Below are 27201 nucleotides of genomic sequence, written 5' to 3'. Positions count from 1 at the left end.
ACCCCGGCTTTGCCGGGTGTTCCTCTAGTAATATATATATATATTCAAATCACCAACGAGCTTGAAATCAGAGTGACTCTGGGGAAAAAAAAGTCAGGTTCACTTTGCCTCTTATTAAGATGATCCTGGTTATGAACCATCATAACTTACATCCCAGCGTTTGTAGTGGGGTTGTTAATGGGAAATGGTGCTCCGGATACTCGGTGTAGCTGCAGGTCCTTCGGAACATGGTGATCGTCGGTTTTCTCTTCTGTGCATTTCTGTCAGAATGGCACTCTTTTGACCCTGTCTTCGGATGACCAACACGTCTTGGTCCATCCTGAACTCAGGTCAAAATGAGTTCGGCTCATTTTCTCCCTGACCGGACCTTACAGTCCTACGCGAATTTATCAAAACAAAAATACAGAGTTATCTCCCATATGGTTTTCGCGAGCACTGATCTCAAATTTGAGATCAGTGTTCGCGAGACGAAAATGATTGCAGATTGGCCGACTTCGACAGTGATATCCGTTCTGTTCTTCACAGTTATGATAAAGACATCGTTCTAAGGTCAAAACAAGTCGACATTTTGGGACTGCTGCCGGAAGGAGACCGTAATATATGGTTTCATCACTGTCAACTGGTTACAGAAAAAATCGTCTGCTCCAGTTAGCGCCGAAACCAAACGGTTGATTATCACGTGACACTTTTGCCATATTTAGAGTTGTTTGCACAGTAAATACAGCCGCAAAAAATAGCTCGCTTGAAACTGTCTTACTTATCAATTCCTTTGTAATTTAAAAATTACAAAACACCATGAAAAATCATTATCGACGATCGCGAATCTGCTTATATCAATAATACATTACAAAAAGCTCTAAATATGTTTAAAAAAAAAAAAAAATCGGTTACCCAAGGCATCCTGTCAGGGAGAGAATGAGCCGAACTCATTTTGACCCGAGTTCAGGATGGTCTTGGTCCAGAGCAAACTGATGTCCTTCTTCCCCTCCTCACAACCCTCCCCCACCCCCGCCTCTCTCTCTCTCTCCACCCCCCCCCCCCCCCCCCCTCTCTCTCGAAAAAAAACACCCCAAACAAACAAGGAGAGCAAGAGAGGACTAAACTCGAAATATCTCTTGTCAAATTCGTGTTGTGATTGTATGTCTCGGAAGATATTCTGCGGTCACCTTTGGGGAGTTATCCAAACCGTAGGTTTCAGCCCCGTCACTGTCCTTGTCCTTACTTCAACAATCGTGTTATCCTCCACACCCTTGCTACCAGTTTTCCTCCTAATTTTTCCCTTTATCCTGTAGCCTTTTTGGTTGTGCAGCACACGACTGATTTTTTTGTATTGTAGTAATGCTTACCGATTGCGTGCCTGTAATGATCTTCAGCTTGAGTTTGAAAAGTCATGTAGCTGGTAATTAAGAGCCAGCCGCGCAGCAATGTCGACAGATGGAGGGTCAGCGCGTCATTGTCAAGTTAATTGCTAAGGGCAAGAGCGTGTTCAGGGGATTCCCAATACAACCGGAAAGCCGTCGTTTTATGTGTACGTGCAAAGTGGTCTTGTGACGAAGAGACTTTCTGTTCCTGCGAGGAAGTTTTGTTTTGTAGTCCTTATTTCCTTTATAGACATGAGTTCCGTTATTTAGATTAGTGTTAAACTCGCATGATGCTTGTGAACATCTCAGCACTGCAACGTCATCGCATCCCCACCACCATTAGCATTACCGCTACTGTTGTGAACTCTCCTTCGCGCAGCGATCTGTTGTGTCTGCTTGGTTCCCTTGCCCCCCAGCAAGTATTTGTCTCAAGGTTCGATTGGCCAATCTGTGGTATCGGTGTCGACATCACCCGCCCGTCCCGAATGAACTCGCTGGCTATCTTCATTTTCCTCTGCTGAAACGCTGAGGTTATGGTTGTCGACAGCGATCATTCCGGCATGGGTGGCCCAGTTGTTCACACACAAAAATGAATGTAAATGATCACACATAAGAACAGAGATCATAAGAAAATATATTAGTAGAAGTTGACACATGAATTCAGATGTGATTTATTAAGTGTCAGTGTTTTAGTCGAGGAGTTGGTACACATTGATTCAGATGTCTGTGTTTAACAAGTGTCATTGTGTAGGCCAAAGAGCCAGTCACCTGTCATTATCTTTCTGTCTAGTCTGGTTTTCACTGAACTGTGTACGATGTTTATCATGCTCCCAAGGACGATAAATTATACTTCTGTCAGTCTGCATGCTCGAGAAAAGGGAATATGTCTGTGGGTTGACGTGTACGATGAATTGTAAGTTGTAACCATGCGCTACTCTTCTAGCCTCTGCATCTAAGAATACTCCCGATTGACTTGGTGAATGACGTCAACGGGGGCTGTCGCATACACGTTTCCCAGTGCAGGCAATTTGCCTGTGCACAGCTATTTTGCCTTGGGCTCTGAGAACTTTTTCTCTAACCTTTGTTATAGCTCTGAAATTAATGTTTATGTACCGGCAGATTCCAGCAGCATGGTGTGTGTTGCATTGCTGGCATCTCTAGTCGTCACCAGAGACTGCTTCGATTTGCTTTGCTTTGTGTACATTTAGAAACTATACAATGTGAAATTGTAAAGGTCCTTGTCTACATTTTTATACCGAAATCGCCATTTGACCATTAAAATGCAGAGTCTATTATCTACAAATATCAACAATACACCCCCTTTCGATCAGGAAAGACGAAGCCAGTGTAGCCGTTTGAAAATTCATTGTAGTATTCCAGCGTAGTACTCGTAGTAGGATATCCTTATTTGGAAAATGCCAAGCGCAAAACTCCTCTCAAATCCCGTGCATTTAAAAAAAAGCGTGGAGAGCGCTCCAGTGTCAAACTGTTGCTGCACTTGTTTGGGCGTGGCTATAAGCATAGTGACATGAATTTGATTGGTCAGTATTTTTAGGCAAAGCACATGTTCTCAGCAAACAGAAAACAAAATATTGGAAGCGTGAGTCACGCTACCCAAAAATAAAATCTTTTTTTACATATTTTTTTTTCTATAACTTTTTTCCCCACATGGTTCATTCATCATTTGACATAATTTTGTATCGAAATCTAACCATAAGATTATTGAAAAAAAGCAAAAATGTAGACGACCACCTTTAAGATCTGTTCACTGTTCTGTAAACTGACTTTCCTTTTGGGACTCGCTTCCTTGTCAGACCTGCTTTCTCAGATTATGGGCAGACTTAAAAAAAAAGAAAAGGCGTGGAATGCAGTGGGATGGATGCATATATGGAACTTGTTCTGTCTCTCCATCGATTCTCGTGCATGACACAGACAAGTGACGATATTTTTTTCCTGTTTTTAGCTTCGTTGAAGCGTTTTCACGTACGCACGCATGCTTCGTTAAATACCAGTCTGATCTCTTACCTGTGTGACAGTCGATAGATCGGTTACCTTCGCTGCAGGTGCAGTGCTTGTTTTTTTGCGTGTGTGAGGTGAGGTGTCAACAGGTTTGACGGTGCAGGTTTGCGTTGAGCTGCTGCATTCTCTTGTCACCTGCTACCGGTCCTTCTCTAGCACTCGTTCTGCCTGTGGCCTTGAAGGAAACACACTAAAACGTTTCATCTGGTAGGCAGTTGTCACTTGTGCGACATTATGCTTCGGTATTCTTGTCAACCCATGCACCTGCCATTTCCTGAGGCGAGAAAAATGTATGGTGAGCGTATTGTTGTGGTCATGTGAATAATCAACAGTTTATGACCGCCCTCGCCCAGCCATTATTTCATAGGCGGTTGTGTCAGCCTTTTGTTCATTATTCATGGAGTGGCGGCCAATTTGTCTTATAATAGGATAATCAAAATACCGACATGTGTACGCCTCTTGTCGTTTTGATCCGGGTTACGTGGAGCCTGATTAACAGTGCTCTTTTTTCATTCACGACGAGTGCATGTCTTAAATTCTCACGCAATCAACTGGTTTATGCTACTTCTAACTTGCTACCTTATAATTTGTTTCAAAACAAGACTGAGCAAAATACCAATGAGTTGAGTTCCGCAGTGAATACTAATAAGTTCCGCAGAAAGTACTAATAAGTTCCGCAGTCTTTTTGTTTAATTTTACCTAGGTGACGGGTTAGTGTTTCATTTTCCGTTTTCAGTGTCAGGTAATGCTGGGAACATGTCTGCTAATGGAACTGGCGATTTTACTTACGGTAGTAGTGGTTGTGTGAGAGCTTACACCTGTGAATGCAGATAAATAGGACACTAACAGGATGAATCAATGAAAGGAGATTCGGACAAATGGACTGCACATGGCGACAGATCAGAGAAAATAATTACAGAATATGAAACTCAGATTGTTAAACTTTATGTTAGTTGTCTTGGCAATGAAGTCAGTTGTCTTGGCAATGAAGTCAGGAGGTAATCTTGAGCTGGACAATTCATGCTTTCACGATGAACAGTACTCGTGTAAGCCGCAGCACCACCAGTAGGTTCTCCAACTGTTGGACAAAACTAAATCGACATGTCCAACACCAAGACGTTTTTTTATAAAATGCCACGGTAGTAAAATAAACAAAATGAAAAGAAAAGGATGGATGAGGGGAAATAGCGGAGGGAGTTAGATGAGATGTCTGTGCAGAAAATGGCACCTAATTGGTTTTCCCCAAAGGCCTCTGTCGACCTACCTTGACTGTAGATGGCCACGCGTTGCTCAGACACTCGGGCCTAATGATATGTGTTGCTTCCTGTGTGATTGTGACAGGATGAAGAGAGACAGAGTGTGTGCGTGCGTGTGTGAGAGAGAGATAGAGAGGGGGGGGGGGGGGGGGGGTGTGGGGTGTGTGTGAGATGATGAGAGATGATGAGAACTGGAGTGTCAACGAAGACAGAAATCCCGAGGGGAGACATAGGCCAGTTACATGTACCACGTTTTTGCCTTGCCCGCCAACATAGCTATGTTGCTGCATAAACCCCGACTTTCCGCTGGCTACCAGGGTTTGAATCTGAGAGCCCAATTGACAGTGTGACAGTGTTAGGTAAATGGCAATGCACATCCCCTTGGCAACGCATTTTTTCCCCAGACAGAGCAAACCAATACACGATCAGACCACAACATGTTCACAATGAGGCATGTAGGTGAAACAGAAGAAATTACTTTTAATTATTGTTTTTATATCTACCTTTTTTTGGACTTTGTGAAGATTAGAAGCAGTTTGGGTTGTTTGGCGGTTAGGATGCAATTTGTTCTTTGTTCCGATTAGTCGCCGCTAATAACTTTTGTTTGGGTTTCGAGTTTGAATTTGTTGTTGCAGGTGTTCTTTTATTTTCCACTTCTTGTTCTTATTTTATAGCTAACCCCGAGAGGTATGGTTTTTAGGTAGTCCAACGGGTGAATGGGAAAGGATGTGTTGAAGGGAAGAGGCCGGCGCCACTTGGCCAGGTGCGCATTGGAAAAAATGCAAAAGTTAGACCAGCCATCTCGCTTCTTCCCCGTTACATCGCACACAGCAACAGTAGCACAGATCCTAGGTTAAGTACAAGAGCCTCCTGAAACAACCTCAGAGCTTTGATCAGAGGCAACACTGAGCTGGTGCTCCTGTTAAGTGTCAAGCGGGCTATATTTGACTTGCAGGGTCACTTGCTTGCCTGCAGCTCTTGCCGTAAATAACCCAGTTATTCCCCCGTAAGTCCGGGGCTATTGATCTATCATGTGGGTTGATATTGAAGGCGAGTTGAGATTTATTGTTGTATTGACTGGACTAGGTGTCAGCGATTGGATGATATGACATTTAAAACTGTAGTAGCCGATTTGGAATTGAAGTGATTTGAGGAGGTCCTCAGAGAGAGAGAGGGTGAGAGTGTGTGAGTTGCACGTGCGTGTACAGGAGCGCCCTGAGCGTTGTTGTAGTCGTATCTGGTGGCCTCTCATAGATAGGTCTATCACCTATAGAAATCATAGATTAAAAAGAGGTAAGGTCCGATGATCCTGCACTCATTTTTTCCCCCGTTTTGCACTGTTTAAATTCGATGGGCTGAGTATTCAACAACAAAAAACACACACGCCACGTTAGTAAACACATACCAAAGTGGATCACATTCTTTAATCCAGCCCTTTCCGCCAGTATTTCTTTCTTCTGTTTCTTCGCGTCTTCATCCTCCTGCCTCTCCGCCTCCTCTTCCCTGTCCTCCCAATTATCCTCCCTGTGCTACTCCTCTCTGCTTGTTTTGCTCCCTTCAGCGCTAGTGTTGGCCAAGGGACATTTTCCTCTCGCTTACGCAAGAAGTCAATCGCCAGATAACATGACCTGTCCTGGGTCAGCTGCTGCAAAGACCATGAAAATATGCTGGCTGCTGGCATTTGTTTGAAGTATTGATAAGCGTGTTTGGCTGACGGATGACTGTAACTGTCACCGTGTTGACAGTTGGCACACAGACACTACAAGCTGTAGTCAGTTGAGGGGGGGGGGGGGGGGGGATAGTTGAAGGATGTCAAGGTAGTTGGAAATATCCCGAGTGATTTGTGTGTGTGTGCCTGTTTTTTTTTCTCTCTGTTCTTTATCTGTTTTTTCCCTTCTCCTGGTCACTTGGGGAAGAAAAAAAGACGCAAAAGCTTTATGTCCCAATACTGTTGTCAACAAGTGGCTTACAATCGACAGGTCTCTTGGCTTACTGTAAGAAGTGTTCAGACGAAAACAACTTTCTTTTGTCATTCATCCGGCGGGTTACGCCATTTGTCACAAACACAATGTGAAGGGTTGTCAGACATGGAAAGTGCTCTCTCTCTCTCTCTCTCTCTCTCTCTCTCTCTCTCTCTCTCTCTCTCTCTCTCTCTCTCTCTCTCTCTCTCTCTCTCTCTCTCTCTCTCTCTCTCTCTCTCTCTCTCTCTCTCTCTCTCTCTCTCTCTCTCTCTCTCTCTCTCTCTCTCTCTCCCTCTCCCTCTCTCCATCTCCAAACAACATTGTGTATGGTGAATTGGGAAGACATGTGCTGTACAGTGTATATTAACTCTGCAGTCAGATGTGTGAAATACTGGTTTACACTGCTGAAGCAACCTGATTCAAGATATTCCAAGATTGCATATAAAGCATTATGTAATTTGGCATCAAGGGCCACACAAATTGGGTCTCACATGTGCAGAGTCTTTTATGTTGTAATGGTTTTGCTGCTGTGTGGATGTACGGAATGGTTGGGAATGAGAAGTGTTTCTTACAAGAGTTTAAAAGACGTTTAGAAGATTGTTTTTGTCAAGAATGGTTCTCCTTTTTAGAATGCACAGGCATGGGAATTGTCCGCCGAATTATTTTTTTTGTTCCGCCGAAAATGCAAAAGTGTCCGCCGAAAAAATAAAGGGGGGAGGCACACAAAAAAAGCACTGGTTACTTTGGCCTTTGCGCAAAAGCCCGCAAAAACTTTCTGTACTTTGTTCACGCACTGCTACCGCCCGCCTCAGTTACTTGAACTTTTATGTTTGAAAGTAAACCAGATTGCACAGATTGTGTTACAAGTTACATTTTCCTGTTTGTCTCAACAGATCAATTTTTTTTAACAAATTTAAACCATATAATACATGTATATATTTTTTTTCTTCAAAAAAGCAAAAATTGGTACATTTTTGTACTAAAAACTCTGGTTCTAAAAACAGAATTTAATGGCAAACTTGGAGCTCAGATGACACCAGATTGCACCATCTGGGTTTTGCACCATCTGGGTTCTTTGAAGAAATTTTTTTTCCGAGGGAGCATGCCCCCGGACCCCCCTAGTAAGGCTAGGCGCTTTGCGCCGTTGTTTTGACGCTTCGCGTCTTCAGTTATAAATATTCAGCATTTTTTACAATTTTCAATTCCCATGCCTGAATGCAGTGAACCTTTCGACATTTATAATTGTTACAAAACATGCTTGGAAAAAGAGAAATACATTGAATTAATCGAAGATATTATTATTAAGTACAGAGTTGCTCTTACTCGTTTACGCGCAGGAGTATCCGAAATCAACGCTCACAAGTTTCGGTATGCACCAAACCAAACGACAAGAAACTGTCCTCTCTGTACAGCTGATAAAGAAGATGAACACCATGTTGTATTTTTATGTCCTTTTTATCAAGACCTTCGAGCAAAGTATTTGAAAATCTCGAACTATAAGACGCCGCAACGACAACTTGTGTATTTCTGTGGCAGTAATGAGGATAATGTGATGAACAGCTTCAGCAGATTTGTGTTCTTCATGTTACAGAAGAGACGAACCCTTATATATATTAGGGTCTGATGCTCCCAATAGGCTGTCTGTGAAGGGATACTTATTTCTCTCTCTATCTCTGCTAAGAGATTTTAACAAATCTCGGAAGAAAGTCTCTGCTGACTTTTAATTGTTTCTTTCACAATTTCTGATGTTTTATATATATATATATATATATATATATATATATAAATCAGGTTCAGTGACATGTCATCAGGGTCTTAATGTATTTGTTGAATTTTATGCGTGACTATAATTTATAACTGCAGATACTATTGCTGTTATTTTAACCACTATTGTAAGGGGCTGTGGCCTTAGACAATTAAAGATTTGTTCTTGTTCTTGTTCTCTCTCTCACACACACAAAACCAAAAGTTGAATCTGTGTGAATGAGTAACTGTCGCGACTCGTGAGTGACTGGGCAAATATATTTTTTCGTTTTTGGGAATGAATGGCTCTTTTTGACTCACATGCGAAGCAAAAGTGAGTCTATGTACTCACCCGAGTCGTCCGTCCGGACGTCCGTCCGGAAAACTTTAACGTTGGATATTTCTTGGACACTATTCAGTCTATCAGTACCAAATTTGGCAAGATGGTGTATGATGACAAGGCCCCCAAAAACATACATAGCATCTTGACCTTACTTCAAGGTCAAGGTCGCAGGGGCCATAAATGTTGTCTAAAAAACAGCTATTTTTCACATTTTTCCCATTTTCTCTGAAGTTTTTGAGATTGAATACCTCACCTATATATGATATATAGGGCAAAGTAAGCCCCATCTTTTGATACCAGTTTGGTTTACCTTGCTTCAAGGTCAAGGTCACAGGAGCTCTTCAAAGTTGGATTGTATGCATATTTTGAAGTGACCTTGACCCTGAACTATGGAAGATAACCGTTTCAAACTTAAAAATTATGTGGGGCACATGTTATGCTTTCATCATGAGACACATTTGGTCACATATGATCAAGGTCAAGGTCACTTTGACCCTTATGAAATGTGACCAAAATAAGGTAGTGAACCACTAAAAGTGACCATATCTCATGGTAGAAAGAGCCAATAAGCACCATTGTACTTCCTATGTCTTGAATTAACAGCTTTGTGTTGCATGACCTTGGATGACCTTGACCTTGGGTCAAGGTCACATGTATTTTGGTAGGAAAAATGTGTCAAGCAGTTCTTTGTGTATGATGTCATTGCTAGGTTTAGTTAAGGTCAAGATGTGAGTCGTATGGGCTTTGCCCTTCTTGTTTATTCTTGCTCGCTCACAGCACAGCTGCATAACAGAGTATACACACATAATAGTGTGTGTGTCTGACAGAGAGAGGGACAGAGAGAGTCAAATGGCAATCACGTTTTGAAGGGGCAACACTGCAAACTCAGCTGACAGGTAGCAGCTTGGAAAGGATAGGGTGCTTTGGGTTAATTATTGTTTATGCTATGCCGGCAGATAGCCTCCAGATGGGCAGAGGTACAAAGTGTGTTCCCGCCATATGGGCGCATGGTGTCAAATTGTTGAAACTGCAATTATTTGTAATTCGCTCTTAACAGGGGGGAGGGGGGGGGGGGGGAGATTTGCTATTGCTGACAAATGCAAAAAGGGTGTTTCTTAATTTTATGTGAGTTTCAGTTTAGTTTCATCGCACAAGGAAGCTAGTCAACGCTCTAAACTGTTGTGACCAGAAGCAACATACATTAGACCACCACCACCAACCACCCTCCCCCCCTCCCCTTTAAGTGTTGCAGCGCTTTTTTTCCCTCTGTGATTGAGAAAGTAAAAGTTATACTCGCTGTTTTTCTAATTAAAGTGCTTAAGTGTTGGTTTTTGAACTTCCCTGCGTACACAATCACATTGACATGCTTTCGTTGGGGGGGGGGGGGGGGGGGGGGTATAGTTTTGGTGACTTACAGTGTTAAAACTGTAACTAATGGTATTGCTTGATAAACTGTTCCCTAAATCCCTAAATGTAAGGAAGTCAACACTCCCTTGATTATTTCACAACAGAGACCCACTCGAGAGGACATGACGGCATACGCACTGAAACACAGTGATACGGAAAAGCAACGCTGTTCCTACCAGTTGCGTAAAAAAGCTCAAGAGAAAGGTTCGGGTCATTCACCTTGAACGGCTTTCCACCAACCCACCCCCACTACGTATACCTAGGTGGAATTTAGCACCGTTAATCTGCACTCGTGTTGCTAGCTACTCATGCAAGCTAGGTCAAGATTTTTAGCCGGCGAGATAGAGGTCACGTGTATGTCTGATCAAAAAGTGGAGACAGATTCGAGACACTTAGAGAGACTGACTTATTTTGACACAGCACTTTGTTTCTTCTGTCTTTCACCTGTGCATCATTGCATGGACTGTCGACTGAGAAGGGTGTATGGATACAGAAGTGCGGGTGTACGGTGACTAATTGTACGGTAACTGTGTCATTTCGGAGTGTGACCAGGACAGCAAGGTGAACTTGGTGATCAGTAAAAAAGAATGCCATTCAGTGAATTAGGATTGTCCTATTCAAAAGGGAGTTTCATCATCACTGCAGAAATAGGGACAGCATGGTAATTCACGGGGTGCTGTACTCTCTCTTTCTGAGTCTCCCTCTTTCTCGCTCTCTCACTCTCACTCACTCACTCACTCTCAGAGAGTGGGATAGAGGGAGAATCAGAAAGAGAGAGAGAGAGAAAGAGTGTGTGTGACTGTGTGAGAGAGAGAGGTTTTGTCATGTTTACTTACAAGTTACATGAATCGTTTAATTCAATCAATCAATAGGAAGCTTATATAGCGCGTATTCCGTGGGTACAGTTCTAAGCGCTTGTCGAAGAGTTGTCAACACAGGTCACTCCTTGTCTCATTCCCTCTCCCCCACTCTCTCTACCCGTTCCTCACTCCCTTCCGTTCTCACTGTTTATGTAAGTTCCAGTAGGCTGTCCTTTCCAGCTCCTACCCCCCTCTGTCCCTGTCATGTCTCTTGCTATCATGTCTCTTGCTATCATGTCTCTTGCTATCATGTCCCAAGGCCAAAACATATTGTTGCTTCTGCATCATACAGTTATGGCTATTGAGTAATATGAACAATGTAAACTAGTATTGATGGCTGGTGGTTCTATCAGCGTAATTAAGAGTGAGGTTTCTTGCCTCCTTATTTCCACAGCAGTAAGTTAAGCGGTATTATTGATCATGGATGACCTATTCTTACTCTTAAGTGGTAGTGAGGTGATTGACTGAGAGAGGATTCAGGGTGTGTGCTTTGCAGGAAACAAGTCTATCCGTTTCGCTTTGTGGATTTGTTTGTTTATCAGTGCAGAGTTTGAATTGCTCCCTTCTCCCAGACACCAAACCCATTACTAGTACCTGGAGGTTGCCAGTACAATGTACAGTGGTACCTGGCATGTGGGGCCCTTCCAATAAGATAACACCTTCCATGGAAGGGCAGGTTCTGTTCTCCGTGTTTCTATTAATATTATCTTGACCAAAATAAATGTGTCATGGCAAGCCACCTGCAATGTAGGGATACTTTGGGCTGATCCCAAGGATGTCTGTCTTTTCATTGTTCACAACACCCAAATGTCATTCTGTACGATAACAGTTGTTGTATTTAAAGGAATTTATGCATGTTTTTAAATGGCCCATTTTCATTTGTGTGTTCACAGGTGCAAAAGACTGGAACTGGGTTAAACCCTAATGCTGACACCTTTTTCTATCACAAGGCAGTAACTCCAACTGTAGACAAGGGCTGGGAACCTGGTGAAGGTAAGATATCGGGGAAAGTTTTAGAGTGCGAGACAGTTCACTGTCATTTTAAATTTGTATGATAATTGATAATGTTACTCTTTAGAGTGCAGGGGTCGACACTAACTTATTTGGCCTGGGGCCACACTGGCCCCAGAGATGGAAATTGCTGGGGCGGAAAACAAAAACCTGGGGCCCACTCTCAGTATTCACGTGCGGCAATGCATTGTCTGTTTTTCTTCATCGTACACATTCTTTCAACCATTTGACATTGAAATTACGACAGCGCTTCGCGCTTTTGGCTGCATCGGTCTCCTTTTTTCGTTTCTCTCCACCCTGTTCTTCATCTTCATTTCCATGTTTTTTCTACACCAGGGATATGTTGCCACATATTGCGTTTGGCATTTGAAGGCGATACTTATCTGTCACGCTAGAGAGCGCAATCTGGGAGTTATTTCCCTTGCGGCATTGTCCTTCGACGATTTCAATGTTTTTTTTTTCTTGACTGCGGCATTGATCGTAACGCAAATTTCAGTGATGACTTTGACTGGCGATTTTTAGTGATTGGCTCTGGCATTAGAATTTTCGGTTTGTCATTGTTGGAATTTATCCTCGGGCGGAGTGGGCCCCAAGCTTCGGCAATGTTTGGGGCGGAACACAAAACTCTGGGGTGTTCCGCCCCCCGCCCCCGCTAGTGTCGAACCCTGGAGTGTGTATAAGTACGCAAGATTGCAGGTGAGCAGTAAAGGGTTCAAGAGGTATTTTCTTTTCTTTTCTTCATTGTGAAGGACAGGCAAGGCTAAACTGTTGAATTTCAGATAGTGAAAATGCTGCTGAAACCTTATCGTACCCCAAAGCAAAACAAAACCAAAACAACTTTTATTTTAAGCACAAGGTGAATAAAATAACAAGGCGAATAAAAATAACTTGAAAGAGGGAGATACTGATAGTGTGTTTACAGGTTCTTTAAGGCTGCCAGCTTCCTGACAGGTTTTATTGCTGCATATATAATATTCATGAGAAATGAAAGTCATTTAAGTGCCCTGGGGGGAAAGGATGCTGGGGGGGGGGGGGGGGGGGGGGGGGTTCTGTCTGACTTGGGTGTTGGATGCAGATCCTCACATGAATGTGATCCCAAGTTTGTCAACTTGCCTGTCAGGTGGCAGCTTTTTATGGGGCTTGCCAGGGTTGGCTGTAAGGTCAGCGCTGGTGATGAGGTCTCCTTCTGGACAGTTAACTGGCATTCTTGGGTCTTCCCTTGTCTGCCAAGAGGATGTTTTTGTTCAACAGCTCATTTTTTACATTTAGTCAAGTTTTGACTAAATGTTTTAACGTAGAGGGGGGAATCGAGACGAGGGTGTGGCGTATGTGTGTGTGCGTGTGCGTGTGTGTGTGTAGAGCGATTGAGAGTAAACTACTGGACCGATCTTTATGAAATTTGACATGAGAGTTCCTGGGTATGACATCCCCGGACGTTTTTTTTCATTTTTTCGATAAATGTCTTTGATGACGTCATATCCGGCTTTTTGTAAAAGTTGAGGCGGCACTGTCACACCCTCATTTTTCAATCAAATTGATTGAAATTTTGGCCAAGCAATCTTCGACGAAGCCCGGGGTTTGGTATTGCATTTCAGCTTGGTGGCTTAAAAATTAATTAATGACTTTGGTCATTAAAAATCTGAAAATTGTAATTAAAATTATTTTTTTATAAAACGATCCAAATCTTATTCTTCATCATTTTCTGATTCCAAAAACATATAAATATGTTATATTAGGATTAAAAACAAGGTCTGAAAATTAAACATATAAAAATTATTATCAAAATCAAATTTCCGAAATCGATTTAAAAACACTTTCATCTTATTCCTTGGCGGTTCCTGATTCCAAAAACATATAGATATGATATGTTTGGATTAAAAACACGCTCAGAAAGTTAAAACGAAGAGAGGTACAGAAAAGCGTGCTATCCTTCTCAGCGCAACTACTACCCCGCTCTTCTTGTCAATTTCACTGCCTTTGGTGGACTGACGATGCTACGAGTATACGGTCTTGCTGAAAAATTGCATTGCGTTCAGTTTCATTCTGTGAGTTCGACAGCTTGACTAAATGTTGTATTTTCGCCTTACGCGACTTGTTTTGTGGTTTCACTGGCTAATCATTCTGCTGAGCTCAAACTTAATGTCTGCCATGCATTAAACACACAAAGAAAGAGGACTATTTTTATGTTATATAAAAAAGTAAAACGATTGGAATTTTTTTTTGAAGGAGTCAATCAATCAATCAATATGAGGCTTATATCGCGCGTATTCCGTGGGTACAGTTCTAAGCGCAGGGATTTATTTTTTTATTTTTTAATATTTTAATTTTTATTTTATGCAATTTATATCGCGCACATATTCAAGGCCGAGGGATTTATTTATGCCGTGTGAGATGGAATTTTTTTTTACACAATACATCACGCATTCACATCGGCCAGCAGATCGCAGCCATTTCGGCGCATATCCTACTTTTCACGGCCTATTATTCCAAGTCACACGGGTATTTTGGTGGACATTTTTATCTATGCCTATACAATTTTGGCAGGAAAGACCCTTTTGTCAATCGTGGGATCTTAACGTGCACACCCCAATGTAGTGTACACGAAGGGACCTCGGTTTTTCGTCTCATCCGAAAGACTAGCACTTGAACCCACCACCTAGGTTAGGAAAGGGGGGAGAAAATTGCTAACGCCCTGACCCAGTGTCGAACTCGCAACCTCTCGCTTCCCAGCGCAAGTGCCTTACCACTCGGCCACCCAGTCAGTCACATTATGTGTGCATTTGTATGTGGTACTTTGAACAAATGTCAGGGTAGTTGATCATGCACATTGGTTTTGGCAGGGTTTTTAAAGAATTACTCCTCTCTGGTTAGAACCGCTGACAACCTTAACATCAGGGCAGGAATGAAATACATGTTAACGTTGTTTTGTTTTTACATTTAGTCAAGTTTTGACTACCCGGTAAATGTTTTAACATAGAGGAGGGAATCGAGACGAGGGTCGTTGTGTGTGTGTGTGTGGAGAGCGATTCAAAGTAAACTACTGGACCGATCTTTATGAAATTTTTCATGAGAGTTCCTGAGTATGATATCCCCAGACGTTTTTTTCAGTTTTTCGATAAATGTCTTTGATGACGTCATATCTGGCATTTTGTAAAAGTTGAGGCGGCACTGTCACACCCTCATTTTTGAGTCACTTGAGAAAAAGTGACTCTATGTAATCGGTCAGTGTTAGTCTGTCCGGCCGGCCGGCCGTCCGTCCGGCCGGCCGGCCGGCCGGCCGTAGACACCACCTTAACGTTGGACTTTTCTCGGAAACTATCAAAGCGATCGGGCTCATATTTTGTTTAGTCGTGACCTCCAATGACCTCTACACTTTAACGATGGTTTCATTGACCTTTGACCTTTTTCAAGGTCACAGGTCAGCGTCAAAGGAAAAATTAGACATTTTATATCTTTGACAGGAAACTATCAAAGCGATCGGGCTCATATTTTGTTTAGTCGTGACCTCCAATGACCTCTACACTTTAACGATGGTTTCGTTGACCTTTGACCTTTTTCAAGGTCACAGGTCAGCGTCAAAGGAAAAATTAGACATTTTATATCTTTGACAAAGTTCATCGGATGTGATTGAAACTTTGTAGGATTATTCTTTACATCAAAGTATTTACATCTGTAGCCTTTTACGAACGTTATCAGAAAAAAAAGGGAGATAACTAGCCTTTTCTGTTCGGCAACACACAACTTAACGTTGGGCTTTTCTCGGAAACTATAAAAGTGACCGGGCTCAAATTTTATGTGAACGTGACTCATTGTGTTGTGAATAGCAATTTCTTCCTGTCCATCTGATGCCTCATATAATATTCAGAACTGCGAAAGTGACTCGATCGAGCGTTTGCTCTTCTTGTTCAATAAAATTGATTGAAATTTTGGCCAAGCAATCTTCGACGAAGGCCGGACTTTTGGTATTGCATTTCAGCTTGGAGGCTTCAAAATTAATTCATGACTTTGGTCATTACAAATCTGAAAATTGTAATTAAAATTAATTTTTTATAAAACGATCCAAAATTACGTTTATTGTATTCTTCATCATTTTCTGATTCCAAAAACATATAAATATGTTATATTTGGATTAAAAACAAGCTCTGAAAATTAAAAATATAAAAATTATGATTAAAATTAAATTTCCGAAATCGATTTAAAAACAATTTCATCTTATTCCTTGTCCGTTCCTGATTCCAAAAACATATAGATATATGTTTGGATTAAAAACACGTTCAGAGAGTTAAAAAGAATAGAGATATAGAAAAGCGTGCTATCTTCCTCAGCGCAACCGCTACCGCGCTTTTTTGGATTGTTAATTTCACTGCCTTTGCCACGAGGGGTGGACAGACGATGCTACGAGTGTACGGTCTTGCGGAAAAAATGCAATGCGTTGAGTTTCATTCTGTGAGTTCGACTGAGCTTGACTAAATGTTGTATTTTTGCCTTACGCGACTTGTTTTGATTGTTATTGTCATTATTTTGCAAGAAGTCTAGGTGTGATTTATAGTACAGTGTAATTACAGGTTGACTGCATGTGGTTAAACTCCATGTCTCTTTTGATTACACGCTTCTTGGGTGGGGCATTGGGAACTAAGATTCAGAGTCTACCTGGACTGATCATGAGCATCTGACTTGACTTTGCCAGTCTGTAAAGTCTTGTGGACTGATCTGTCTCAATGTTGTTAGTTTGAGTGATGTCTGATGATATGAGGAAATCTGACTTGAACCCTGTTGTTGGCATTATCAGCTTGGCTAGTATTTGCAGTGTGAGACAGTCTGCATTAAACTTATTGCATACACCGTTACAGTGGAACCCACTTTTGAGGCCACAAATATCTGAGAAGATAAGGGTATGAAAAAAGAGCGTTTCTTAAAATAAAGGTCAAAATACCGATTTAATGAACAGAAAAATTTAGAAAGCAGGGTCTTGAAAGACGATTAAGTTTTCAGTTGCAGGGGATCATTAGAGAGGATTTCTTTCCACTGTGCTTATTTTCGCCCCCACCCCCGAGTTGATTCCCAGAATATTTCCCTTTGCAGAATTTCTAACCAATGGGGACATAAAGCAGGATGAGGTGGGGGGCGGGTTCTCACCTGGAGATTCTCCGGTGTCGGACAGCCCCCCTGCCCCGATGGTGGAAGACGGCCTGGATCTTGGGCCCCCACCCCAGGAGTTTGTGCCAGCCAGGTCCCCACCCCAGGAGTTTGTGCCAGCTAGACCCCCACCCCAGGAGTTTGTGCCAGCCAGGCCTCCACCCCAGGAGTTTGTACCAGCAAGACGTCCACCCCAGGAGTTTGTGCCAGCCAGACCCCTACCCCAGGAGTTTGTGCCAGCCAGGCTCCCACCCCAGGAGTTTGTGCCAGCCAGGTCCCCACCCCAGGAGTTTGTGCCGGCGGAACCCATGGTGGGAACCCAGGATGGCATCACCATGGTGATGGGAGGCGAGGCTCCTGTGGTGCTGGTGGATGAAGAGGGTGGTGTGGGCGCCGATCAGGTCATGGTGGATGTGCCTCTGCCCCAAGGAGACCTGGTGGGCCCGCCTCCACCGCCACCCGCAGTGTCCACAGCTTCAGCCCCCTTGGCCAATGGATATGGTGAGTGGTTCAAGTCTTTTGTGGTCTTTTATCCCTTGTTTTGTGTACTAGCTTGGTTCGAATGTGTGGTACAATGTATGCATAGTATCTTCTTCTTCGTTCATGGGCTGAAACTCCCACGTTCACCCATGGTTATGCACAAGTGTGTTTTTACGTGTATGACCGTTTTTACCCCGCCATTCAGGCAGCCATACTGATACACTGCTTTCGGAGGAATATGCACAGTATGAAGTTGAACTACTTTTCTTCTCAGTATCATGAGATGCTTGGTGTGGAGTGTTTGTAATGTGTTCAGTGGTGATGGGTTGGCAAGACAAATAAATCGGAGGTGTTTTACTTGAGAAAAAGGCACAATGTTACCTTTAAAGTTTGTTTTACTTGGAAAACAAATAACCTTGGGTGTTATAGTATAGTGCTCTCTTTTTCTTCCTTTTTATACTGATGCTCATGCATGTTTTTGTGGGTTTTTTCTTCTCCAAATTCTGACTGCTTGAGTGCAGGCATACACATGCATATACATATCTGTTGTGTATTTGGAGGGAGTTCCCATATGCTTTTTAGGGGGGCTCTCCATTGCTTCATTTTTTTTCATGACAAAAATGAAAACAATGACAGGTGGTTGCAGCATAGGTATGAAAACTATGATTTGAATTCTTCCATCAGGGCCAGGCCCACAGGACAGTCAGGAGGCGGGAGCCCTAGGAACCCAAGTACCTGAGACCAGCGTGCCCACTTCTCCCACAGAGATTCGGAAACTGCTTTTGGCCCAGCTGGAGTACTACTTCTCAAGGTTAGTAATAGTATTCTGTGTGAGTGTGACTGTGAGACTGAGGGTGAGAGCACACTCTTGTCTAATCAACTGTTTTCTCACATCCTCGCCAGTGTGTGTGCGGGCGGAAGAGAGAAAGAGAGAAAGGCATGCCCAATCAATGTCTTGCTCACATCCTTCAATATAGCTATTCTGATGGACACGTGGGGGAATTCGGGGGCTGTGATTGGATGGTCTCGACATCATCATCAAAGCATAATGCTACGGAAGTCGGCCATTTTTGCCAATATCCAAAAGCATATTGGCAATAACAAAGACGCATGGTTCCGGTTTACCCATCTGTACCACACGATGTTAACAATCGACAACAGCATACACTGACAACTTGAAATTATTCTCGGGAATGATTTTCAGCTTTACAAATGTCGATAGCATACCCTTTTCTGCTAACTTCCCGATGAAACAGGACTAAACCAATTATTTTCTTATCCTAAACACCATAAAATGCCCAAAGTTGAAAGATGTACAAACAGGGGAGTAAAACGGAACAGCCGTTTTTGTGTGCCTGTGTGAGCTCAGTTGCCCACTGACACAAACTTTCGCATTCGGCTTTTCTTATCTCGTAACTCCACACTAAATACCCCACTACCCATGGCACTAACATTCATGTAGTCGTTTATAACTGAGGTTGAAAAATTCGCTTCATGACGAGACAAGTATAAATGCCATTCACCCAAACTGAAAACGTCGCTGCCGTCTGCTCGCGTTGTACGGATTAGCTGTTCTCTTCTCCTCCCCTTGTTGCATCCTAGTTCTTCAGTTGTTTCTAGTTTTCCGTTGATGTTGTGTTTTGGTCTTCTTCATAAGTAGTCTTGTTCAAAATTTAAAAAAACCCTTCTTTTTGTTGTATACGAATGAACTAATAAAACGCTGTTTAACAGCTGTGTTGTCAAAATTGAGTTCCAAAGTCAGTGTGGCGCCTGCGCAAAACTAATGCGCATAAGAAACGGCGTCTGCTATCAAAACCTGAGATCAACGCATCGACGCAAAAACTGTCATTTTGTAAGTTTGGAACAACAAATCTAGGTCAAAACAGCTATATAATTGCTATTGTATTTTCAGCGTAGCAGTAGGGTCCGATATTTAGACTCGAACAAGTATAATGCGACGAGTCTTCGACTCGTCGGCATTATTCTTGTCTCATCTAAATATCGGACCCTATTGCTACACTGAAAACACAATAGCTGTTACCAGGCTTGGGAATTGTCCGCCGAATGGCGGCAAATTTTTTTTGTTCCGCCAAAAAAGCAAAAGTGTCCGCCGAAAAAATAAAGGGGGGAGGCACACAAAAAAAGCATCGGTTACTTTGGCCTTTGCGCAAAAGCCCGCAAAAACTTTCCGTACTTTGTTCACGCACTGCTACCGCCCGCCTCAGTTACTTGAACTTTTATGTTTGAAAGTAAACCAGATTGTGTTACAAGTTACATTTTCCTGTTTGTCTCAACAGATCAATTTTTTAACAAATTTAAACCATATAATACATGTATTTATATTTTTTCTTCAAAAAAGCAAAAATTGGTACTAAAAACTCTGATTCTAAAAACAGAAACTAATGGCAAACTTGCAGCTCAGATGACAACAGATTGCACCATCTGGGTTCTTTGGAGAACATTTTTTTTTTCTTCAACATTTTTTATTCAGGCATGCAAGAATTAATTGTCAAACAATTCAAGGTACATAAATATTTGACAAAACAACATGATACATAATTTATATGGCAGCTAATAATGCATTATATGGAGCCCATTTAAGGGTAAACTGATATTGTTTCATATGAATACTGTAAACATATTGGTCAATTTTATGTAGATAAGATAATTCTTTCAAAAATACACGTAAACATGGTCTGATGTTATTGATTCTACATTTATAAACAAAAAATTTAGCGTTCAAGAGTATGAAATCAAAGCCTTGATCTGTCTTTATGTTACTGTCAAAACCAAAAAGTATCAAGTTATCAGTAAGGTTTAGTCTAATACAGTTGTCACATTTCCATTTTAGAAAGAGTTCAGTTATACATTTTCAGCCTTTTTTACAATTTTCAATTCCCATGCCTGTGTTACTCATTGCCTAGTTTCACATAGTAAACAAACTTCCCGAAAGAGCAAAGTGGAAATTGCTCATTTTGAATTTGGCCTTCATAAAACTGGCCTATTGTGTTGTTAGTGACCTTTTAAGTAGTATCTTACTCAGTTGCTGTTGTATTGTGTATGGACTTATGAATGATAACCCACTGGGGCCTGTACAGTAAAACATCTGTGTAAAGACCAGTTTAAAGTTTAGTTATTTCACGTTTATGTCCAGATTTTCTCTTCTTCTTTTACTGAACCTGTCTCCTCTCTGTTCTAATTTTTGAGTCACTTGAGAAAAAGTGACTATGTAATCGGTCAGTGTTAGTCTGTCCGGCCGTCCGGCCGGCCGTCCGTAGACACCACCTTAACGTTGGACTTTTCTCGGAAACTATCAAAGCGATCGGGCTCATATTTTGTTTAGTCGTGACCTCCAATGACCTCTACACTTTAACGGTGGTTTCGTTGACCTTTGACCTTTTTCAAGGTCACAGGTCAGCGTCAAAGGAAAAATTTTGACAAAGTTCATCGGATGTGATTGAAACTTTGTAGGATTATTCTTTACATCAAAGTATTTACATCTGTAGCCTTTTACGAACGTTATCAGAAAAACAAGGGAGATAACTAGCCTTTTCTGTTCGGCAACACACAACTTAACGTTGGGCTTTTCTCGGAAACTATAAAAGTGACCGGGCTCAAATTTTATGTGAACGTGACTCATTGTGTTGTGAATAGCAATTTCTTCCTGTCCATCTGATGCCTCATATAATATTCAGAACTGCGAAAGTGACTCGATCGAGCGTTTGCTCTTCTTGTTTTTTTTTAGACTTTTGAAGATCTTCAGATAGATACTGTAATTTCATACGCAGAGAACAAGCACTTCAGATTTATAATTATGTTTCATGGCACTCTGAAACCTGTTGTAAGACCTCAACAACACAAAAAGTGGAAAAAATAAGGTTTCATTTCGGAGGCAGTAAATTATTGGTAGCAAATGTACAGACTTTATAAAAAATATAATCTTTGGAAACAAGGTTTGAAAACAAAGGGTATTATTACAATAGGTTTCACTGTAGTAACAAAAACAGCTTATTCAGCCATTGGCAGTTTTTCATGAACAAGGCTGGTGCGCTTTGCTTTTCAGGGTCAATTTGGTCCAGGACCACTACCTTCAGTCACAAATGGATGGTGACCAGTATGTACCCATCTCCACCATTGCCAACTTCAACCAGGTGGTCAAGCTCACCAGAGACTATGATCTCATCGTGGAAATACTGAGAAGTGAGTTTTTCATGATTGAGTTAAATGCTTGAGTGTGGGTTTTGTTTGTGTCTGTCTTGTCTGTGTGTGTCTGTCACTGTATGTATGTGTCACTGTCTTGTCTCTCATTGTGTGTGTGTGTGTGTAAGAATAAGATGCACTGCACTCATCTTATTTTCATTGATTTTTGTTTTCCGTGGTTGGTGTAGCAACACTAATAGGGGAAGAACTGTGTGTATGTCATAAGGAAACTGAAAGCAGTGCGACTCTTTCTTCTCTCATTTGATACACATACATGTTTCCTGCTCCTGATTGACAGGGAAGAGTGATGCAGAAAAATAATTGCTGTTGCCTCACCCTCGCCCCCACCCCCTCCTAAACTCACCCCTTTTCTGTTGTTTATTGTTGGTCAGAAGGGTGATAGATTGTAAAGGCAGTGTATTGATTTAATGTGAATGCAAAAGGAGAGAGTGCATCCAGGGGTGTACCTTAACTTTTTTTGCTACCGGCCAGGGGGGCCGGTAAGTCAAAAATTGAACCGGCCCCCCCAAATCCCAACCGGCCCCCAACTTGCCGGGATTTCTTACAAGCGCCCCAGCGGCTCGTCGCTTGCTAACCACATACACAAAAGACGTACATTCATACTTATAATGCATACATGTGGATTTGCACTACTAATAACTACCACAAACACACAGAAAACTTGATGACTAAAATGCTATGTTTTAATATAATGATAATTAACCTTGTTTTAATAAAGAATTTAAAATAAAAGCCGCCACAAAGAAACAAGAAATCAAAACCACATTCACACCCTGTCACACAATCACACACTAAACCTCACTAAAAGTTACCCCCTTTATGTACCCCAACCACACAATTTACAAAGTAATTTACTATGGAACTTTACTTACCACATAAACACACACTACAAAAGAGTAAATCAGCATTTTTTTTAATTTAAATTATGTTTTTTGTTGTATAAAACCAAGTATAAAAAACTGACTACAAACAAAACATTTTTCTAAGTTGCTTTCTTGTTTTGTTTCTTTTTCTTTATGTCTGTGTTATTAATATTACTGTAAAAGTTGCATACCAGCCAAATTTACCACAGCTTAAGTCATAAATAATCAAAAGCATTACATTTCATTTCTATTTCCTAATGAAAACAAACAGATGTTCAGATTTCCTGATCCTAGAATTGTTCACAGGTGATCTTTATGCTTTTGATTCAGCAGAGTTGCATCCCTTGTCCTATTGTTGAAGGTCTGTCTTTTCTTCTTTATATAGTGGATCTGGGTGGGTTTTTTTACTTCCTTAGTTGAAGGAAAATAATTGACAGCAGTAGTACTGTCACTACTTGTACTAAGTTGGTCAGCAAAGCTGGTGTTAACATATTTGGGAAAACGGTCTCAATGAGTATCCCTGCAGTCAATGACATAATTATATACATTTCCCAGAAACTGGATCAGTGGTACATAGCAGGCACATCAAAGGAAAAATACAGAGGGCTAGGGGGAATATGTTTGCTCTGGATGGGCGGTCAGATCAAAGGCAGATGCATTGTAAAAGCTGGTTGGCCTTGAGACCTGGGTCAATGACCGGTACTTGCAACCTGAACACAGCTGCCTGTCGAGACACTGACCTTCTTACTCACTCGGGGTCAATGACCGAGTTTTTATCTGAGAGGAAACAGTTTTACAACATGTGAAAGTCTCTGAAGGATTGGTGAGCGCAGGATAAGATCAGAGAGGGGGTGAAGTGAATAGCGCAAAGAGGGGGGACGGATAACTATTTTGACTCGTGGCACTGGAGGGGTGATGACACGGTCAAGTGAGGCGGAGGGGGGTAGCTGTCTAGCCAATGTGTCTGACATTGATTGATGGTAGTCCTGAGTCCTCAAAGTGGGGGAAGGGGGGGGGGATGAGTGGGCAGTAGAGAAGTGACAGATTTTGAGATCGCCCGCAGAGATATTTGTTCGCCGGCCGTTCCGATTGACTACGTTGCCTAACGACTTTGTACTTCAGCAAAATTTGAACTCGCCCGGCGGGCGATTTCAGAGGAATTTCGAACTCGCCCCACGCGATTTGAAGTCGCCGCGGGCGAGCGGGCGAGCGCCAAAACTCACCCCTGAGTGCATCCTCACTCCCTCACTGGTTTGCCATCTATTGATCAGCGACACTGATGGGTTTGCTGCTACGGTGGCAGCACCAGTGCCTGCTGCGTGGGTGGGGACAGAAAAAGCCTCCATGCCATTTAGCCAGCTTTGACTTTCCCCCCCTTTCTTTTCCTCTCTCCTGAACACTTCATTCCTCCCCTGCTTTTTCTCGAGGAGCAGGGCGCGGGGTTAAGAAAAAAGGAATGAAAAGGCCTTTGTCACTGATTCCTTGTTGTCCCTGTTTCTCTGACTGAGGAACAAGCTCATTTTGCCTGATTACCTTTGTCAGTGTATCAATCTTAACCCTTTTAGTTTTAACACTCTGGCCTCGGAGATGTTCTCAGTTGATGCAGGATGGATGAGCTAATCTGTGTGGAAATGATTCTAGGAAGGGTTAAAAGAGCCCTGTATTCTGGAGTGTAATGCTGTTTGCATCTGTAGTGGTTACTGTTTGTAGTCACTTTTAAAAAAAAAATGTTTCAGCCATGAAAAAGAAAAGCAAGAAAATTAGCTTCCTGAAAGACGACTTGGAAACAGAATATTTGAATAAAGAGACCAGTTCTGTGACTCGCTGAGCTCTGTTGTTCTCGTAGGAGTGAATGTCTCCGTGGAGCGCACAAACAGGTGTTTTTGCTATGCTGTGATACTGGATTTATGGCTGTTAAAATCGGCTTATCTTCCGACATGCTCAGTACAGGGAAGGTCGATCTGTTTGCACTTCAGCTGCCTATCACTATAATAATAATATGGGAGATTTATAGAGCGCTTTACGTTCTCTAAGCGCTTTACAATGAAAAAACCCATACATATACATACAAAGCAAAGCAGATGTGGTATGGCTGCCCTGGTTGTTTCTGGTTAGTTGATGTGAATGCTGTGTGTATAATTGTGTGTGTGTGTGTGGTTGATGGGTGGGTGCTTATCTTATTTACTGTCTAATTAATTATGTTTCCCATTATTGTATTTGTGTCATGGCAGTGTTTATAACTGATATTCATTCATCTTTAGATTTTTATGCTGTGATTTCTGGGAAGAGGTAGAGCAATAGTTATAAGGGATGAGGTTTGTAATACAAACATTTCAAAGTGATTCTTGATGAAGTAGAATATCCCTGGTCAGTTCTGAGTTGAGCTTTATCAGATTTGTCAACATGATTTAAATTTTGTAAGGTAATTAGATTATTTTAGTTATGGTTGGACACAGTTTGGATTTAGGCTAGAGTGCATGTAATTTTTTCAAGCCAGCTAACGGTCATTTTTATTTCAGGCTCAAAACTGGTACAAGTGGACGAGACGGGAACCAAAGTACGGCCCAAGCACAATCGCAGTGTTCTGATGCTGCGCGAGATCCCAGAGACCACATCCAAATCGGTCAGTACTGCTTGGCAGTGTTCGTTATGGGGAGGGTTGCAAGTAGTACGTGCGTTAGAATTGGTACAGTGCACTTCTGATCTACATGGGAAATCTTGTTTCTGTGCGAGTGTCTTCTGATTCAGGTATTTTCTTCATACTTTACCATTATTCTACTGCTGTCCCTTAAAAAAAAAAGTACTATGCAAAGTAAATGATTTGAGTTTGAATAGAAGAGAAAAAAAACAACCTAGATTTTGTGGGAAAACCCTGAGGTGAGGGTAACAGGTTGGGGATGTCAGGGTAATTGATATTAGCATAGAAATTGGATATTAACTCACAGAAACATCTGCACCGAGAACACATTCTACGGACAATAATAACCGTGCACTAGCTTTTAGAAATCCCGTCGAATCTCAGTGTTACGGCTGGCACTTGTGTGTAAATGTATGTATGTGTGTCGTTAATACCCTATCAGAAAAAATGTGTGTGTTATTCTGTTCACAAACTCCCGTTTCACACACACACACAACACTCGAACAAAGCACAAAGACTAAACACAATTCCTGCCCTTTGCCCTCGTACCTGTATTCAAGTGATCACACATTAACCAGCAATCACAACAAAATATAAATATAATATCTCATCCACTCAAAGACTCTTTCATTCAATATAACATTATTATCTCGAGTAAGATGAAAGGAAAGTCTCTCCCTCGATGATGTCGTCCTTGTTGACTCTCCGTTCAAGAATCACACATACTAGACTAATTCACATGTCGACTCACAATTCAGTGGCCGTACACCTATTCTGGATTCATCCAATCCGTTACTACACCACTTAGCTGGTTATCTTCACTTGCTAACTCACAATACAGTGGTTACAAGTTATTCTGGATTCGCACAATCCTATTCCACATACAAAGTTCTGTGGGTGCGCACACTCTTCCAGGTCGCACATGTATGTTTACTCACGAATCAGCGGGTCCGACACTTGCACCATATCACATATGATATGGGGTACACACCAGGTGCAAGTTCTCCAGCGCTGCGCTACAACCCTGCGCCGACACTACTGGTCCTGGCCGCAAGGAGGGGACGCTCCTCTCCTCATCTCCTCTACCCCTCGGTCGAGCACGTCCTACTCCCACCGGAAAGCTGTATAGAAAGTTTATGCTACCGTAAGTTTCAATTCTAAGATAAACTTCTCCACACAATAATATCCCGCAGTGGGGCACTGCGGTTATGAAATTAAAGGCCCCTCCTGTTTTTGGAACCGCAGGAGCTTTCTAGTTTGCTGTTAGGTAGATTTTTGGTTCCTCTTTCCTGTCATGCTCTCTTTTTCTTCATGAATTCTTTTCTTTTTTCTGCCTTCTTGCTCATTCACCTGTATTTTTTCCAAAAATCTCTTCTCTTGCCGCTTGTCTCGCGATTCATGTATAGTTTAATCTGTTAGTGTTCTGATGTAAGTCCAGCAGTAAATAGGTTAAGCCTATTTTAACATACTGGAAACTGGTAATCTTCCAGTAGGTATTAATTTAGTTTTACTAAAGCCTGCTGGGACACAAGTAATGGGTTAGTGCATTTGTAAACAGGAATCGCTTGACAAGTGGCCCCCTTCATCCCCCCCTTCCTCGTCCTGATATGGCTCTGCGTAGTCGGCTGGACGTTAAGCAACAAATAAACAAACAAACACAATAATACTTCCATTCTTTCTCAGTATTATTCAATTATCCCAACTATTATTTACACCAGCTCATTTACAAGTAACTTCATTACAACAGAACATACCACACTCTATTCAAAATGGCTGACACAGCTCACGCTTTCCACCCATTTCACAACATGACTCTCACAGTCATTTCACAAGTTAAGGTTACTGAACAAAAATACAATTCAATAAATACCTGTATTCTCACAGCATTTGAATCATACCAGA

The 27201-nt window shown here is 41.9% G+C and overlaps 1 protein-coding gene across 5 annotated transcripts in view; it reads left to right on the top strand.

Annotated features, from left to right (window-relative positions):
* LOC138959559 (la-related protein 4-like) overlaps positions 1-27201 on the top strand; it is a 94051-nt gene that overhangs the window by 31055 nt on the left and 35795 nt on the right. For all 5 annotated transcript variants that reach the window (XM_070331090.1, XM_070331091.1, XM_070331089.1 and 2 more), the window contains 5 exons: positions 11844-11943; positions 17044-17598; positions 18262-18388; positions 21641-21777; positions 25181-25284. In XM_070331090.1, the coding sequence (XP_070187191.1) occupies positions 11844-11943; positions 17044-17598; positions 18262-18388; positions 21641-21777; positions 25181-25284 (1023 nt within the window). The remainder of the gene's footprint in view (positions 1-11843; positions 11944-17043; positions 17599-18261; positions 18389-21640; positions 21778-25180; positions 25285-27201) is intronic.

Source organism: Littorina saxatilis, linkage group LG2, assembly GCF_037325665.1.
Source record: "Littorina saxatilis isolate snail1 linkage group LG2, US_GU_Lsax_2.0, whole genome shotgun sequence".
Lineage (NCBI taxonomy): Eukaryota > Metazoa > Mollusca > Gastropoda > Littorinimorpha > Littorinidae > Littorina > Littorina saxatilis.
The sequence above is the reverse complement of the archived record's forward strand: the minus strand, read 5'-3'. Positions and strand labels throughout refer to the sequence as shown.